The sequence below is a fragment of the Anopheles bellator genome, chromosome 2 (assembly GCF_943735745.2).
Source record: "Anopheles bellator chromosome 2, idAnoBellAS_SP24_06.2, whole genome shotgun sequence".
Classification (NCBI taxonomy): domain Eukaryota; kingdom Metazoa; phylum Arthropoda; class Insecta; order Diptera; family Culicidae; genus Anopheles; species Anopheles bellator.
In genome coordinates this window covers 60,942,028-60,961,587 of record NC_071286.1, presented here as the reverse complement: position 1 = coordinate 60,961,587, position 19,560 = coordinate 60,942,028, and the positions used below count along the sequence as shown (strand labels likewise).

Sequence of the window (19,560 nt, the reverse complement as noted above, 5' to 3'; positions counted from 1 at the left end):
TGCTCGAAGTTAATTGATTTTGATGGCAACCGGTGAACTGTGGCGGGAAATGTTTGATTTATGAGGTGTCATCACCGGCGAAGGCAAGCTGTGTGGATGCAAGCAGTTGGAGGTCGATTTTCTAAAATAGACGCTTTTCGGGCGGAAAGTGATATTGTATTTGGGCGCAACCATTGCACAATGCAACGTCAATATTGGAACGTTTTAAAACATGTCGTGATGTTACTCTAAAACGAAGAGAAAAAAAGGGAATGTGTATTGTAACTCTTCAACTTATTTCGTAATTTATTCTTATTATTATTCATTCGTCAGTATTTTTTACAAAAGAAATGAGCTTCAATTATATTTCACGAAAGAAGAACATAGAATATTGAACAAGAAAAGGAATAAAGGTAATTTTTCCCATATTGGGATTATTGTTTTAATATAGAGTTTTTTACATTATTGCGTTATCGATTGGCCGTTTACATTTGAACTTAGGACAATAAAAATATCGGACAATTTTGGCAATCTTCTACTTCTTCTTAGTGGACAACAACCGCTGAGCGTTCTTAGTTCAATGTTAATCTCTGATGCTTTCTGTAACGGTTGACCAAAAAAAGAACCAGAATTTTCTTATAACTCCAAAACTCTTTATTTATTCGTCTAAATTCCTTTCACCCCCTTCAAAGTAGTGCCCATTGGATGTAATAAACTTGTGCCAACATTTTTTAAAACTGTTTTGCAGTTTAACTGTTGTGTTCCGGTACAGCCTTCAAAGCGTTCTTTATTTCGGTTTCTATCTTTTCTATAGATTACGAACGATGTTCACGGAGCGTCCTCTTGAGTTTAGCGAGTAGCCAGGTGAAAAATGTTGAGTTTGTATCGAAATGGTCACGAAAATGTGAGGCAAAAATATCACGCTTTTGGCACCAAATGGATTCCGTTGATTCTTTCGATATTGCAACAATGTCAACAAGATCTCGGTTTGTTAATCGTCGGAGATTTCGGAGCATCAATTCTTGGCTTTCATTTCATTTCAGCTCATCAGTTGATTTTATGTTTCGTATTCAACGCTTTCCCGACTTTCTCTGGACATTTTGTGCCATTTATAAACTCTTGTTTTCCATAGAGCTTGCTCATCGAAGGCCTTCGGGAAAATCTTCAATGTTTTGGCAGTAGAAAAATCCTGCCACACACAAAATTTAATGGACTGCGTTGTTGAATGGTTTCGGTAGGATAATTGACAAGGATAATAAGATAGGCATACAAAATGCAATATAATCTAATATAATCTTAGTCTTAAAACACTATCATGTGCACTTAGCTAGCGAGTTATTATTTCTGTTTAAAATGTGAAAGATCTCTCTACAATGGATTAATTTATGTGTATTGGAGACCGAAATTTTTCGCCTGTTCGGCTCTTGGGCCCTCTGTGCCACAAACATGCGGACTTAATATTACAGCCACCGGGAAGCTCGCTGGCGTACATCGTTCGCGAAGCCTGTCATGTTTATGGTAAAGAAGATGGAATGAGCTTTGGAAATTGAAAAATACTCAACATCGAGTGTAAATTTACATAAAATTGTTTAACAACTTCGCTGGCTTTCTTGAAAATACCGGAGCCCTTTCCCGCTGCTTCGGAAGTTCCGAGTCGCTGGTGGAAATTTTTGAAGCAAAAATAACTCTTCACCAGCCTGCGAAGCCTGGGGCCACACGATGGCAGAGTGTGAATGAAATGGGTCCGTAACATGCATTCGATGCTCCGTGTGTTTCGTAATTAATTCGCGCAGCCCAATAAGAATGTGGTGCAAAAAATGCTGTAAGCGGAGCGGTGGTGCCGATCACCAGAGGCCGACCAGTCACCGAGAGAGGTCCCGCACTGTGCCGCACTGTGGAAAGTTCTTCGATGGGCTTCGCTTTTAATTTATTCGTGGTAATAAAGCAAAATGGCAAGCAAAACATTACACCGCACTGAAGATGAAAAACGAGCCATCCACCGGAGCGGTACGGGCCTCAGAGGAGTGTTGGCATTTGGTTGGAAAGCCGGAGCGCACCGTTAACAGAAATCCACGAAAGACATAATTTAAACTAATTTCTAAAAACTACACAAATATAGCAACGCCTGAGAAGTACCTTGCCGTACGTACATTCCATCGTGGGCATCTCTTGTCCCCTCGAACGGCACCAGTTTTTGGGGGGCGTGCAATTTATCCTCCCATCGGACAGCACTCAAAGCACCACCCGGAATTCAATACCACAGACCCGGCTGGTGGTGAGTGGATTCCAAATTCACACAGATCTCCGAAAGATCCCGGGGCCGGTGTAATAAATTATCATTTAAATCACTTTGAAATTTATCTCTTAACACTTACTACCGCGCGCCAGCAAGGCTTCACCGCCGCTTCACCCGAAAAACTAAATCCTCGACGTCTAGTAACTTTGCTTCGGCCTTTCCCAGGAATGCCAGCAGGAGGTGGCGCTACGGCTAGATACTAATTTTCAATACAGCATTAAAATCCCTCCCAGGCAACGGTGGAGCACTTTCTTCCCAAAAGGCGGAACGGATCCCGTACACGGCTCGGGAGGTAAAGATTCACAAAAAGCAACACCGTGGCGAAGATCGGTAGCTCTGCGGACGGAGTTGCCAGCGAACAACACACAGCGCCAAGTGCCCCCACCCGGTGAATCCATTTTTATGCAAATAATAAATTATACTCCGAGCACAATTAATTTAATATTTAACGTGATAGCAAAATATCCTTTCTTGGCCGGCCCTCGGTGGTGGGTCGAGCCTGGTGAAAGCGTTGTCATGCTGCCACGTTCCCACAAGCGGCCCTGCGGAGACGCATGAGCTTCGAAGGGTAGGCTTCGAAGAAATCGGTTCTCGGGTACACAAGGATTTCCTGCTCCTGGAAGTTGGGAGGACCTGTAATGGGTTTGGTTTTCAGCAACGAAGGCTGGACTGGGACACTATCACGGACTGGACCATTATCTTTGCAGTTGATAATTCATACAAAACACAGAGGCAATGGGAAGCGATGCTACTGGAGCTAACGTTCCCGGTTAAGCTCGAGTTTTGGTTATCAAATAAGAATTTTTTTGCACGAATCCAAACAAAATTTATATAATCAACATTTATGTAATGTAATTTATGGCATGTAATCAAGAATAACACTACACATTCAACAATCTTTAATATGAAATTATTTTTATTTCGAAATGGTATCCAATATTGAATACAATTAATACTCTAATGACTAACAATATAATAAAAGGTCAAAATGATCAGTTTTCAATGGATAGATTATGCTTATCAATTGTGCAATCGATTTCGGTACACTGGTATACGCGTAGATGTTCTGTTTGTGGGGCAGTTTTGTTGCTTTAATTTTCATTGTCAATATTAATACTTTTTACTCAGATCAGGGTGTTTAATTTACTATCTAAATTTTCAGGTGATTTTGGAAGTATGATTTATGTTTCAGAAGAAATCAGTCGTTTATTTTGGTTCCCGTATTGGAATTCGATAAAATTATCGATCGATGAAAAGGCTTAATTTATGTGATGATTTATTAATTTTAGAGTCAAAACTAACGTTTTATATCCCTAACATGCTAGCCATTTAAACACGTTTTGCGGCCTGCGATAGAGATGTTATGTATACCTTTTAATAGCATGAACCAATTGTTAGTATCAAGTCCTTATTGGCTATCAATGTTGGGAGCCCAAAAATGGTGGGTAGCTCTTGTGTTCTCAACTGTATCCCTGGAAGACAAATACGTTCCTATTGTTGCGTATAAGCACCCTACAGTATCAGACTCTGTGGGGGAAAATGATTTAAGTTTGCGCACCTCGATCTCGAGGCGCCCAGTGTTCCGTGGTGTTGTCAAAAGTGATTAATAAAATGTTCCTTACAACAAGGATTACTTTCAAATTGTGCCACGTCCCGGATGCTCGCTCAGGTCTTACCATCCACCACTCAACCCGAGAAGAGAGATGGGTCCCCCGAAAAGTAGTGTACAGCACTTCAGATGAGTTCACAATTTTTCCCATCATCTACGAGATTAAACGGACAGGTGGTGGAGTTTTATGAAGTATGAAAAGTTGCGCCAGCTTATTATTGTTTCCCGAAAAGAGTTCCCGAACGGAAGCCGGCGGAACGGAAGCCAGCTGTCCTGGCGGCCCTCCTGGCACTTCGAGACGCCGGCGGAGGCTTTGGCAAGATGGCACGGGCGAACCGAAGTTGTTATAATTTGCATCCGGTTTTCTTTGGTGTTTACCATTTTGCCGCATTGGAACGCCCCCAGCACAATGGGAATGTGCGCATCATTCTTGTCCTCGCCCCGGGGACGCCGGGGATTCCGGTTCCGCTCTGCGGGCGTCTGCTTTCGCTCCCCGGGCCAACCACTCCGAAGGACTTGGCTGGGCCAATTTTGCCGAACCGGCAAAGTTTTATCCGTCGTCGTTCCCTCGATGCGCTCGATCTTCCTTCAATTATACCCCTTTTTACGGGTTTTCGGGCCGGGGCCTGGTTGGTGTACATCAAGCAAGACTTTTCTGCAAGTAATAATAATGTAAATTTGTAGAAAATGAAGACGTTTTCAGCGCAATAATAAACTTAAGGTACGACGCTCGACGTCGTCCCCTCGGCCGTGTTCCGTGGCTTCGGCACGGAAACTCCGGCCAACTCCGGCGTTCGTTCGCCGCCCAAGCAAGAGCCAAGGTACGTTTCTTGGGCATTGCTTCGCCATTGTGGCCGGAGCAATAGGCAAAGTTGAATCCCCGTAGGAGCAGCGGTTTGGTTTGGCTCTGCGACTGCGGCGACCGGTAGTCGAGAGTAATCACATCTTAGCGCTGGGCTTCTTGCGGCGCCAAGGACGAAGAATCCTGGCTTCAAGGAGCGCTAGCGTACGCAAAAGTTTCTCGTCTCATAAAAAACCACAAGCGCATCGAGAGTTGGCGCAACTGATGGGCCGTAGTGCTGCCGTTCGCCGGCAAGTCGGACAAGGACCGAGGAAACCAAAGCAACATCCGGGTGTTCGGGATCCGTGTCCTACGAACGTCGGCGCCGACGACAGCGACGCACAATGTCATTAGCATTATCGTGCAATCGCGGCTTTGTTCGACAAAACGCAGCAGCACCATGGGATGGGGCTGCTCTAGCGCCGCGAAACGTAAGCCGTTGCCCGTCCGTGGGGAATGGCTTAGGCTCCAAAAGGACACTTCGGGTGACACGCCCGGAAGCGGTGTCCCAACTACACCGAACAAGGGACCCTTTACGAGGCTAACGAAGTAAAAATCTTGTTGCTGTCGACGCGAACGCGATTAACGTGTAACGGTGACAAAAAGCATAACCCCCCCCCGGGTAGGGGAGGTCGCCAGGTGGCCATCAGATCCTTGGTGGCATATTTCGAGGCATTTTAGTAACTGTCGAAATGGTTAAATAACATCAAATTACGAGTACTAAAGCGAATGCGGCCGTTGATGGTTGATAATGTTTGTCCTTTTGTCTGTGTTCCTAGTTTTCGGATTTAGGAGATTTATAAAGTGTTTTTTTGTTTTTTATGAATCTTTGATTAATAAAAAAAAAGAAATGAACTAAAGAGATATAAGTAATAGGAAGCAATACTTTCATAAACAAATTAGATAATAGTAATTTTAAACGGAAATTATGAACTAATATTTTTTTATCTTTTCAACGATCAGGGTTAGAAATTATTCCCACAGCAGATTATTATTTAACGATTCAATTACTTTCGATCGGGTTTATTGGAATAGATTTTGAGATTTTAATATTATAAAATAGAAAATTTTCTAACGATGATTAAGTTAAAATGAAGATAAAATTCACCTAGCACACAATGAAAGCTGTTTGCCATTAAGCTACTTTTATGAAATTCGTCTCTAGATTTCATCAACTATGGCCGAAAGTTTGGGCCAAATCGTATAAGTTGCTTGATGGTATAATGTCAGAGATATTCATTGAACACTGTTCGGTCTTTTCTTGTTATGTTGTTTTGAATTTGAATACATTCGTTGCAATATTTATGGTTGATTTTTACTTTTATTTACAGCAACAGTTAATTACAGTTAATTGTTACATTTGATTGTGCTTCCGGATAACAGTTTGATTCAGTTTAGTAGAATTTGAGACGGGCGGATACAGACTCCTCTCGTCACGAATAAATCTCCTGAGATGCCTTAGAAGCTTTTAGGAAAAGGAACTTTATAAATATGTAAACACCACACAAGCAGCCATTCCTTACCCATAGCCTCGGCTATGCGTAATTCCTAGACCGCAAACCCCGAATATTCATACCGCCGGGCCGCCGACGAGGACGACATTACGCCGAAAAATATCCGCAAAGAGCTAAGAAACCCCAGAGCGGAGCACCGTAAATTTGACTCCTTCATTCGATCGTAAAAATGCGAATATCAATCTCCTGAACGTGTGTTCAATCAAGCATCAAAACCAATCAAATTTACCTTAGCCCAACCGTCACGGTTACGCCACTCGGCCCCGTCATAATTCGTACATTTTTTTCGGCTCCTGCGGCTGCGGTCGCGATGCTCGATTTGCAGTCGAATTATTTGATCGGACGAATCCTTTACCAACCGCCGCTGGTCGTCATCAATCGTTTGACACGATTTCAATTTATCGAAAATGCGCCCACTTGTGCCAGTGGCGGATGCATAATTCATCGTCCGACAAATCGACGGCGGCGGCGCCAGGTTCAGGAAAGATGTCCTCCGCAGCAGCCATCTTGGTTCACTTTTACGACTACCCGAGCGTGCTACTCTCACGGGGCCGTTATCGGGGGCAAAAACGGAAAAAGGATACACCGATGCCTGGCCGTCGTCGTCGATGGTGAAGCAAACTGTCCCCTGCCAATCATTGGAGTGGCTGAAGTCCCGGTCCTGGGGTCGCGAAAAACTCATAGAAAGAAACCCTTTTTTTCTTCCCAACCGAAGGATGATAGTCGTCCGCTCGTCGCGATCGCTCGGTGACGGACTAACCCGCGTCTTCGTCTTACACGTCGGGAGAATCCATAAAAATATTGGTCCTCGTCGAAATCAAGCAATCAACCAGTGTAGGAGCCGGGCAGCGTTTTTTCCGGGCCGGTTGGCGCAGTCCTTCGGTCGGTCAAATCCTACGTTACCACCACGGCACACGATGCGGTTAACCCAACGGAATTATGAATATTAAATGGAAAGCCATTCGATCGAATACGGCGTTCGGTTGCTGACTGTGTTGCTGCTGCTCGATTTTCCGCATTTAACCGTTTGACACGAGCGCCACAAACGAGCGCTCGGTCGGGAATGGTTGTCGAATAAAAATAATAAAAAATAAAACCACTCTCAGGTCGCCAGGCGCTGCAGGACACGTCTTGCCTATTGGGGGCTCCGGCGGAAGACACCAGAACCACGTTGTAGCGGGCCGACCATGGCAGATGGTGATTTGAAAGTGTACAGGCGGCAAAGTGGATGGCTCGGACACTCCTTGACAGTTTATTGCTTTCGAGTTTTGAGGAATGTGATACACGCGCTCATCCGGCGCGGTTCCGGATAAGTTAGCACTTCCAGGAAGATGGAATACTGCGCTAGGTCCCCAACGGTCTAGGGCCAATGGCTGACAAAATCAGCCACAACAGGTAACATTATTCCACAAATTCGAAACGGAGCGCTTCTCAACTCTCTGAGGGAAAGGCTACATTTTATGCATGGCGCAACATGTGCCAGAGTGGTAATCTTGGCGCATAAGTATGTTTTGTTTCAGATAGACTCAGAATTCTCTTACAGCGAAGGCGGAAGCGAAAACTTTTCATGACACGATTGACAAGACATGGGTCACTTTATACATTTGAGTTGGAAAATATTGGTGGAACTTTCAAGTGGATTGAACATGGATACATGACAATAAATTTGCTCAAAGAGGAACGTATGTACATACGATACACAAGTAAGAAAACTATTTACATGGTGCATGAGATGGAGCTCAATGTTTAAAATAGAAAATTGTGACTCAAATACTCAAATTTTGATAAAACAATACCATTTGAATAATACCAATTAAATAAACCACTTGAATTAAATTTTTTGTACCGAAACTCTTTAAGTACCGAAAACGCCAGGTTATTAAAGTGAAGCTAATGAAGTTAAATGAAGTGAAGGTAATAATTTGAAAATTTTGAATAATATTCGAATCGATGTTTTTTTCTCATCCAAATGTGTGGCCATAGCTTTGTTTTTTATTTGCTTAAAAAATAATGGAAATTGCTGACTTTTTGTTTATTGGAAAGAGAGCTATGTAAAACTGGAAGAGATCCTGTTCTTCGATCGACAGACAAGCACTTCGTATAGACGAAGGGTAAACAAAGTGTTGTAAGCAATAAGTTGAAGTAAATCATTCGTTTGAATTAAAACTCTTTTGAGTCTATTGGGACTTTTTCCAGCAATCAGCGGCCAACGGCCCCACAACATTCATATTTTCACGCAGGGCTTCCGGATCCACAGGCCGATCGAGGGGCGTGCGAAAATATTGGAAAACAACAAAGCTTTCGAAGCAAATTGAAAACCGTGCCATGGGAAAACGGCGTGCCGGTTTCCATATGGGAGTTGGCCGTTGTTTTTTTCAACCTCTCCACGCACCGTGCAAATCGCACGGTGCAGTGAATTGGAAACCTGGTGCTGGCCGGGAGAGCATAACGAGAAAAAAGCCCAACAAAAACAAATCATTCGATTGGTTTTATGCTACCGGAGGTGGCCAGCAGCAGCACAAGTTCGGTTCGGATTGCTCCCGTGCGCCGCAGGGACAGTTCATATCGGAAATTGGAGTTTTGGTTGGACGTCCGGTGCGCCAGTGGGATGGCGAAGAGCGATAGGAAAGCGATACGCAGCCGTCCTGCGGACGCGACAACGATGCAAAACAATCGACGCACGAGAAGGAGAATAAATTGGTTTATAGATATTGCCGTGGCGGGAATTTAGGTTTGGTTCTTTTTTCCGCGCGAGCGAACCAATAGGGCCTCGTGTGGTCGTCGAACACAATCGCCAGGATGGAGAAGATTCACAAACGCCATGGCTCTACACCGCGAGTGGCATGTAGCGCGGGATAAATTGGCCAGCACTCGGACCGAAACCGAAGTAAAAAACCAAATAACTCCAAATCGTTTAGAAAATTGAAACCTTGGGAACGATTTGCGAAGGCACACAGGATGGGGCGTTGTACTTATTCCGGTCGCCATGTGTGTCGTGGAATCGTGAATGGCGTGGATGTGGTTTCGATAATCACTACAAAACCTGTGAATTACCTTCGAAGGACCTCGCACCTGATGCCCAGAAAACAGAGGGCGAATTTGGCAAAAATGCTAGAACAACAAAAACCATTAGCGTTATTTGCTTGTACATATTGGAGCAAAACAGTAATTATCGAATAATTTGCATCCAGTGCTAGTTTTGACTTTATGTGTGTAGATGGAGCTCTGGGTGAGTTTCTGGAACATTAAGTAATTGAAATAAAACTGTGGTTGATCTAAATATAAAACTGTGGGTTTTAAACTGTGGTTGAAATAAAACTGTGAGTTGATTTTCAATATAATTTTTGTGCTGACTTAATTTTTTTAACTTTCATGCACTAAACATTTTTTTAAATACTTTGTTAACCGGTTTATATTTTTTAAGTTTCAAACAATAACAGATTGTTTTCAATCGTTCCCAAGGTTTGTCCATTGCAAACATAAAGCAATGATGCTGTTGGCTTTTAAAACATAATTATACGGTTGGCATGTTGCAATATAACCTTTTTTGCAGATCTGCTGCAAAGTTAGCGTGACCGGCAGGCGACCACTGCATTAGGACTTCATTTTCCATTCGCTGCGTGTAGAGTACCGTTGACAAATTAGATTCGCCCTTGCAAGAAACCGAAAACGTTTCCAGAAAACATCATTCGAAGCTGCAGCGGGCGGCATGCTCCATAACACGGCACAGATTGGCCATCAGAGCCATTGGTTTGCAAAAGTGGAAACTCACGCCCGCTTCTTTCCCAGGTTCCGGATTTTCCCCGTTCGACGACTACAGCCCCCAGAAAGGTTGCACTGCAACGCGCTCTGTTCCTGTTAAATATTTTCGACGCGTACCATCACAGATAGAATTATGTTTACTCCAGTTTTATTCTGATATCCCTCTATTAAATAAAGTTATTATGCAAATTACTTTGCAACGAGTTCGCATACAACGGGTTCGCCGTTCCGTACACCCTCGCACTCCTGGCGCTGACGGAGCACTCCATCCCCGAGAAACGAGAAGCGACGGATCGCGAAACGATACCAGATCGGCGTCGAAAGTGTCGCCGTCTTTGGGAAAGTGTTGATTTCACTTTAACTTTAATTCAAAAACCCTCCCGGACCACCAGAAACTCGGCTGAGGCGAATCGAAACTCCCCGTGGGCTCCCTGTGGGCGTGAGAGGACGGATCCGGGGCCAAGTCTTCGCTGCTGGTTGGTGCGCTGCTGGAGAAAAAAGGTCACCCATCGCCCATCAAGTGGTTGTAAATTGATGAGGAGACAATATTATGCAAATTTCATTCCAATTGATGTAAAAATAAAGTTGCGAAGAAAATTGTTTTAGCGAGTTTCCGATCTTCGCCGGATGCGCCTCGGTTTTATTGTGAGCACACTGGGGGTGAATAACATTTTCGTATCCGCTTACGCGCCGGGCGAAAGTTGCATTCTCGGAAGTGGAAATCCAGCAGATCAGGACAATGAACTGAGCTGAGAAACGAAACTAACGTTTCTTTTCAAATTACGTAGCGTCACTTAGCCAATAATGTCCACCAAAAAATAATTAAATCAATTCCTATAATTTCGGTTTCGGGAACGGTTTCATTGGGCGCAATAATAATAAGCTTATAAAGAATTTGTTAATTAAACAAAATTATAGTAGTTTAATGAGGTTTCATTTTCTTATAAAACAGATATTGTGAACATTTTACTTTCGGTTGATTATTGTTTAGAAAAAGTGTTCTGTGGAAAAATGCGACACGTGGCATTTTAATTTCAGGAAACCCGAATAACGTAAACTTTTCATTTCTTCGTAACGGATTTCAGTTTGAATTTGATTCCTATAAATTATAGCAAATTGTTTCCCTATCACTTGCTAGATGGAGCCACAGACACAGCCAACACAGTTCCTATTCCGACCACCAGTGGCGCTGAGGCTCATTACTGTCAATTATGAGTCGACTCGCGAGTTTAAACGCTTTTGAGTATCATAACAAAAACACGTGCTTTTGCGGTAACCGGTGTTGTGCTCTCCTTGCTTTCTACAATAACTTTTACCCCCATTGTGGTGTTTTAAGACAAATATTTGTGCCGGTGTGCTTGTTTCCAAAATGACCACTAGTTTAGCAGCACAGCTGCAACGTTTGGCGGCTCCGCAGTCGAGGGGTTTGGTTGATGCACGCAAAACCGCATCGATTCTGTTCGAAGCGAAGGAAGCTGCCGCAAAGGATCGGGAGGTCATTTTCGATATCGGAGCCAGCGGGCTAGAGGAACTGGTCCAGCTTAATGGAGCTTTCGCACAGTTCGAAGAGACACTGTTCGATAAAAAGTCTATGGATTTGCAGCGATCCGTCGAGAACCGTGAGCTGAACGCCAAGCTGGACCAAAACATCCGGAAGTTTTTCTACCATCTTTCGCCGTATGTTATGCTTCAACCGGCCCACAAATGCCTAGAATGGTTGATCCGTCGCTTCGAAATCCACGAGTACAACATGCAGGACTTTGCGAACCTCATCCTGCCGTACCACGAAACGCGGATCTTCGTCCGATGCGTGCAAACGATGCGGTTATCCGAAAGCGAACCACTGGCGTTTTTGCGAGGCGTTCGCAAGACTGGTGTCCCGATGTCGAAGCGCACGATCGTCGAGCACGGCGTGCGTCATCCGGGGTTTCTTAAAACGATCGGCAAGTTCTTGATGCGAGCGGTCGAGGAGCTGGATAAAAAAGCGAATGTGCTGCAGGCCATGTTTGCGTTCTACTGTACGACCGTGCTGGGAGTGCTGGACACTGCAGACTCTGTGACGGAAAAGTACGTCGTATCGGTGCTGCAGGCGATCGGTAAGGGTTTGGCCTCCAAGGCGGTCGATTATACGGCCGCATCGTACATGATCATCGGACAGCTGGTGCTGAAGACGAGTCTGATGAAAGACACCATCGAGTACATTGTCCGGAAGCTGTGCGGATTGCAGCATCCGGCTCTGACCACCGACGCTACGATGCTTCTGGTACTGATTTTTCAAACACAGCACCAACAGTTGGACACTCTTTCCGATGCGTTGATCGAGGAAATCATCAACTGCAAGTGGTTGTTGGCGGCCATGGGCACCGTGAAGACGGACGATATAAACATAATCGTGTTCTATCGAAAGGTGTTGGAGAAGTGTCTCAACCAGATATGCCAGCCGGAAAAGTCTCTGCACACTTACGGTCGCTTCTGCCGGCACTTGCTGCTAGAAATTCAGCTATCCGAGGAGGAAGCGGAAAACATTATACAGTAAGTTGGATGCGTGCAAATGACGCAAATGAAAACAAAATCTTAACCATCTTCATTTGTCCTCCGTAGATGCGTTTTCGACTCGTACTTCTTTGCGAAAAGCGCGGGAAAGAGATCCTCAGGGGATGAGATGGCGCTGGACGTCAGCACGATCAATCTCGACAGCGACGATGAGGATTTCGTGGCTAAGGACAATAAAGTCACGCAGTGGTACTCGGAGTTTCTTAAAAGCTTCGAACGGCAGTACCCGACGCCGTTCGACAAAGTGGTCAAACGGGTGATGAAGGGTCAGGATCAGTTTTCGCACAAGAAGCGCAATGCTTTGCGAAATGTCTTAGGTTAGTTGATTTGGCTCAGGAGATCGTAGGTTGGACGGTTTTGCCTCTACTTTATCATTGCATTGCGTTTCAGGATTTCTACTGCAAGCTTCGTACGACGAAGATGAAGCCGATCTCTTCGAGAACCTGTTCCATTACGAAGCCGTGCGACGCCTGAACGCGGTAAAGTATATGGTGCGACACTTGCGAAGGCTCCAGCGAAATAGTAGAGGAAAAAACGATCTCTTGCGCGATTGTGTGCTTGAGCGGTTGAGTGATGACAACGAAGAGGTGATCAGAGAGGTTCTGGATCTAACAGTTGACGAGATAGTGGATCTGGTTGGCGTGGAAAGATTGATTGCGAAACTGCATCTGCTAGCGTTACGAGGGGCGGCTGCTACAAAGCGCTGTCGTCCGATCATTGGTCGAGTGATTGAACTGCTGACCGATCGACGGTTGTACGAGAAGGTGGACAAAGTTCGAATTGTTATCATCCTTTACCCGTTGCTTTTCCCACTGGGAAACGATGCGGAAGGCCAGTGTACTGCCGAGCAAGTGCTGGCGACCTCGTTCGCAAAGCAACATCTTGTACCACAGTTTTATAGCAGCGAACATAATTGTAACGTGATGTTGAGCGCAGTAGAGGCAGCCGGACAGTGTACGAATGCGATTCAGGTCTGCTTTAACATACAGCTGCTGTCGGCCGCCCTACCGACACCTTGTACGGTAGAGCAAGCGGATCGTGTGCTAAAATATGCCATCATGCAGCTCAAAAATCATCCTTTCCAGTACGTGGTATCGTCGGACATTCAGTGTTTGACGAAAAACAAGCTCCCAATGGATTTGATAGCGGTGCCAATGCGCTACATCATAGAGCGTGTAACCTTCGAGCCAATCAAGCCGCTGAACTTGGAGAACCAGAATCGCTCACTGAAGCTGCAGTTGCGTGTGCTGAAAACGGCGATCACACAATACTGCACCATTCGACGTGACGCCGAAGCTATGCGCTCAATTTTTGGCGATCTCATCAAATCCTTCCTGGAACAATTGTTCCCCAGTGTGTCGGAGAGAATCGAGTATCTGTCACATTTCTATACTGTCCACCTGCTCGATCCGGGAGCGTTTAGCAACGAGTCGCAAAACTTCGCCATCGGTGCGCAGTTTCAAATCCGCACCCTGTGTCTAATGAACAGTATGCTGGAGCGACTGGCCGATAAGGCTCCAACGATGACGGAAACGACGTTCACCAATGTTCTGCTGGCACTTGCATCGCATTCGGAAGTCGTACGCGAGTGTGCAATGAAAACGATTGAAATCGTCGTCCGCCATGCGGATCGCAATGGGCTGCCGAAGGTGTATAATGTGTTCCTTGGTCGGTTGCTCGAACGACGTGAAGAACTCCTCATGGACGATGAGCAGCTTTCGTTGGTCCTGTTTATGATGTTTTCATCAACCGACCGTAGACAGCTGAAGCCCGTGCTTGAGGATCTTACACACCGTACGATCGCCCCCGAGACGCCGGCTTACATCGTGTGCGGTGTGATGGCGTTATTGAAACTTCTCGACGATTCTGCCGTTTTCCTGACACCCATGCAAAAAGGTGTCCACATTTTGGAGTCCATCAGCGCGGATAAAGAGCGTGTGTCTTTGGATGCTCACGAATCGACTGTGCTGCAGCTACTCATAGCGCGCTTCAACTCGGACCTGACCGAACTGTTGGTGCGCAGTGAAGTCTGCCAACGGCTCTTAGTACTGGCGCTCCAGTGCCACAAGACGTTGATTGGGCCAGCGCTGCGGAAACACTGTACACCAGCCATCCTGATGATCCAGGCACTAGGGGAGGACATTTTCGAAACTCTTCCGAAACCGTACGCTAAGCTGGTGCTGCAGCACGTCGTTGAGGCGGCCACGCTGTCTGAGCATCCCGAAACGAACGCTGTTACGGCGAAACTGTTCAAAACCGTTACGATCGATGCTGAGCTGACGCTTGGTTTGCTGGAATGGATGATCGCTACCGTTCATCCAGCACCGTTCAAAGCCTCGAAAAACCGAAGATCGTCAATTCACGTGGCACAATCAGAGCACGTGTTGGCCAGCGTGGAGTGGAAACGTGGCGTCACGATGTTGGAGCACTTGCAGAACAAGACAAAGCTCGATAACCCTCAGCTGCTGGTGCCGAAACTGTTCGAGTGTCTGAAGTGCTGTCTCGATTTCGAGGAACAGTCGGCCGTGGAATACGTGAAACAGATTGTCCTTTCGCTATTGCATCACTGCATCCTGAAGGTGGAAAATGCTGCGGCCGAGCGAGGTGGAAGTGCCCACATGGTAGCCGCTTTCGGGACTGGTTGCAGCGTGCTGAAGGTGGAGCTGATTGTGCAGTGCATCCGAGGAACACAAAACCCGCAAACTCACCACCATGCATTGCTTCTGCTAGCGCACGTCGCTCGGTACGTGCCGGAACAGGTGCTACACAACATGATGGAGATCTTTACGTTCGTCGGTTCGTCGATCGTGCGGCAGGATGATGCGTACAGTTTTCAGATCATTTCCAAGATCATCGAATCGATCGTACCGACGATCGCGCAAGGTGGTGGAGGATTGACTGGAGGATCCACCGCAGCTCGTGCCGTAACCACAGAGCAGGTTATTCCGATTCTGAAGATCTTCTCCGACATCGTGTTGGACGTTCCGGAGCACCGCAGGATACTGCTCTACGTAAAGCTGCTTCAAACGCTCGGTGGAAGCGAGTTTCTGTGGGTCTTTCTGGGCGTGCTGATCGAATCGGATGTCATGAAGGGCGGCAGAAAGGCGGAACAGCTGAACCGTTCAAAGTCGCGTGCCGAAACGGAGCTTTCGACGAACGACCTGTCGAAGCGGATGGAGATTGCCATTCAGATAGCACGCGAGTTTGAACCGTCGGTCATCATGGAAACATGCACCAAATTGGTGCAGTATGTGCGCGACCTGCCGATGGAGATGCCGGAGAAGCGAAAAGGCGAAGAAGCAGTGGCAATGGACGTGGACTCTGTCGAGGATGTGATCTTCAACGTGAAGACGCATACGGCACGTCAGCTGAAGCATTTCAAGTACTCGTTGGTACAGTTCGTAGGCAGCCTCATAACGTCCGTGGCCGTCATCAACAAGATTGCTCAGTTGTCCGCGGAGCAAACGTTGGACATGAAGCGGCACTATCAAAACCTGATCGTGAGTATCCTGACGTACGTGAATGCGGTCTCGAAGACGATCGACCGGGTGAAGGCGGAGAGCGACGACGACAAGATTCCCATGTATTGGCGGGCGATGCTAAACAATTGCTACGATATCCTCGAGGGAACAATTTCGTTGCTGGCGGCGGAGACGCTGATTATCGTCGTCCATGGGCTGCTGCAGCACCGGTTTCTGATGGTCCGCCGAAAGGTGATCGAGCTGCTTAACAACAAGTTACAGTACAAGCAGGATTACTTTAACGAAACTCACAACGCTGGCCTGCTGAAGCTGCTTGATCCGTTGATGGCATTGGTGAAGGGCGTGCACGACGAGACGAAGGTCGTCGGTACGCCATTCGAGAGGCTGGTCATTGTGCAGCTCTGTTACATTTCACTGCGCCACCTGTCCAAGATCCTGACGCAGCACGCCACGAAGAAGGTCCAATCGATACTGGGCGACCTCGTGGAGGAACTGCATGGGTACAAGAAGAATCCAAACCCACAGATACTGGCCTCGCTGATCCTGTGCATCGGTGAGCTGTGCAGCAACCTGGGACCGTACTCGATCAACTTCTTGCCCCAGTTTATGCCGATGATGCAGAAGTTTCTAAAAGCGCAGCTGGAGTCGGAAGATCCTTTCGATATGCTCACGATGAGCATCGTGCTGCTGACGGTGAAGATCGTCGACACGTTGTCCCGCTTCCTATCGCCCTACCTCCGGTCGATGCTGATTGGGCTCACGAAACTGTACGCTCTGGTCGACCAGCGAAACGATGCCCGATTGGCAAACATTCAGTCGCGTTTGGTGCTGATCTGGGACAATCTGGCCACCTCGATCGCACCCCGCGTATTGATACCGGCGATTGAACAGAGCTACCACGACCTAATCGAAGACGGACAGCTGCTGGCGATCGGGCCACTGATGCGACTGCTTTCGACAACCTTCGGGAAGCTGCAGTCGTCCGATTTTGGTGCGATTCGAGGCGAACTTGCGGAACTGTTCCTGACGGCCCTACAGCTCCGCTGCAATCATGCTACGTCGGATAAGTTTAGTCTGGCCGAGGTGGATGCGGCGGAAGAGCACGTCATCAAGGCGTTCGTGGTGTTGATTTTGAAACTGTCCGAAAGCACCTTCCGGCCGCTGTTCTATCAGGTGTTCGAGTGGTCGATTCGGGAGAGCTCCAGCAACGATCGGGCCATCACGTTCTTCAATCTCTGTAGCCATGTGGCCGAAGCGCTAAAATCGTTGTTCGTCCTGTTTGCCAGTGACCTCGTAGCGATTGCAACGAAGCTACTGAACGCCACCAACAGTGCGAAGGTCGAGCGGAACGAAGAGCTTCACTTTAGTGACACGCCCAAGAACGTTACCCTGCTGCGGTACGTGCTGAAGACGCTGCACTGTATCGCGCTGTACGATAATCAGCACTTCATGAATGCGGTCCGGTTCGATATGCTGCTGGTGCCCGTAACGGATCAGCTTGAGAATGGGCTGATTGTGAAGCACGACGAAATGCGCGGCCTGGTGATTGACTGCCTCTCGCAGATGGCCGTCGCCGTCATGGACGATTCGCTGTGGCGTCAGCTCATCCACCAGGTGCTGCTGAAGACGAGGAGCACCGAGCCGGAAGTGAGGTAAGATAGCGCGAGCGAGATAAGGTCGCCCGTTGTGTGGTGCGGTGTGAAACATTACTTCTCCGCGCACCGCAACAACAGTCATTAGCCTCGCCATTATGCGCGACTACAGCGCCAACCATTCTAATGCCGACCATAACTTCGGTGCATATTCCTTTTCGCAGACTATTTGCCCTGGATGCCTGCACGGAAATAGCGCGCAAGCTGGGCGAAAGCTACGTTCCATTGCTGCCGGAAACAATTCCGTTCCTGGCGGAACTGATGGAGGACGATAATGAAGCAGTCGAGAAGGCGGTGCACCACGCGTGCCGTGAAATTGGGCGTGCTTCGGGCGACGATTTGCAGAAATACTTTTAAAGTAGGCGCCGAGGCAAACTTTGACACAAGAGCAACACTGTTGAGAGAAAGGTCGGCAAACGGTAGACTGGAGAAGCGAATTTGTAAAAGAAGAAACATGGAATAAACGATGGGCTGTTACGGATAGAGCTAAATTATCCATGGTGAAAGCGACAAAAGTAGCGTTTATCGAATATACCGCCGGTGGTAGTGGTTCGAAACGATTCAGGTAAGTGGCTTTGTGATGTAGAGATGCAGATGATACAATGCACACATTTTAGTACAAAGATTGACGGTCTTTGAATATTTACTAAACCTCTAGCCGCAAATAATCGCGTCAATTACATCACTAAAGACGAAGGAAGATTTAATGCGTAAACAATTTAGAAAAACATGCCTCGAATCAAGGGCTTAAGGCCCGGTTACACTTGCACTATCGTGCGCCAACAGCTTCCAACCGGACAGTTGTTTTGGGGCAGCGTGTAACTTCACTCGGTACCAATGTTTTGTGAGGTGCTACGTAGGTGACCTACCGATGGGCCGCCACGAACCGATGTTTACTTCCCTATTTCTTTCGCCGGCACTCTGCTATCTCTGGCTAGAAAGTGTTAAGACCTTCGCCAGCCACAATAGTTCCATAAAATGTGTAAGCTCCCTGGCCATTCAACGGGAAGGCGCGAGGAAGTTGCTTTCGTTCGTTTATCTCCCGTGCGCTGCTTTTATGTACTTTTAAGAAATTACGTTAGTACAACAAATGGCTGGTTGACGGTCGAACTACTTTTATCTCGCATTCGTGCCAGTGCGACCGGTCGCTCCTCGAGGGTCTCACGTTTATGGGCTTCAGCAGTGGGAATTTGGGTTGTTTATCTGAGGCCACCCTAAAATTCAGCATCACCGTGCGATAACGATCGCTCGGCAGCGGTATTCGTTCGCCTATATATGCTACATCTCGCCACTGACGATCGGCCATCCAAACTGCAGCCACGGTGGAGGGCGGCGATGCTGACGGTCATCACATCAGGGCGTACTGCGTGTAAATATTTATAAGGCTTTGAGTGTGGACAGCTAATCTCTTCCAACCACAATCTCAGCATCTCTCGGCCGACCCGTCATCGCACACCACGCTGGGTCGGCTGGTCCATAACCCCTTGCTTGCCAAACTTACGGTCGGCTCAGTCACGCTCGTGTGCTCGTCCTGACCGATACGTGCCCTCGAGAGGAGCCGCCAGTTCGAGTTCGTGATCAGATCTTGCAGTGCTTTTGTGTGTTGTTTGCTCGCCCGCCCGCTGGAAGGATACATTTCACGGGTATTAATATTAACGAGCGAAAAGCATTCCCACCGAAACCCGGGGGCCCCCAAATGGCTGCCAAGTGCGAAACCGTGATTTTGGCCCGTGACTCGGTGACAACCGACCGAGCGGCCCGATAGGTGAAAGAGTTACGGATCGCCCTCGGCCACGGTTTGCGTGCTTAATCTTCGTGATGGTTTTTGGAAAAGTTTTAGTTTAATTACGCAAACCTGCCCCGAGGTGTGAC

At 47.1% G+C, this 19,560-nt stretch overlaps 2 protein-coding genes across 2 annotated transcripts in view; both read left to right on the top strand.

Moving 5' to 3' along the window:
- Positions 1–11,370: 11,370 nt before the first annotated feature.
- Positions 11,371–18,115, top strand: LOC131210487 (HEAT repeat-containing protein 1 homolog). The gene is made up of 4 exons (XM_058203744.1): positions 11,371–12,533; positions 12,603–12,871; positions 12,945–17,688; positions 17,853–18,115. Exons 1-4 carry the CDS (start codon positions 11,371–11,373, stop codon positions 18,043–18,045), a joined length of 6,369 nt encoding a protein of 2,122 aa, XP_058059727.1. The 3' UTR covers positions 18,046–18,115.
- Positions 18,116–18,185: 70 nt separating this feature from the next.
- The window catches only part of LOC131207810 (proton-coupled zinc antiporter SLC30A2), a 24,989-nt gene continuing 23,614 nt past the window's right edge, over positions 18,186–19,560 (top strand). Inside the window, exon 1 of the mRNA XM_058200440.1 lies at positions 18,186–18,253. Coding sequence (XP_058056423.1) covers positions 18,186–18,253 — 68 coding nt within the window. The remainder of the gene's footprint in view (positions 18,254–19,560) is intronic.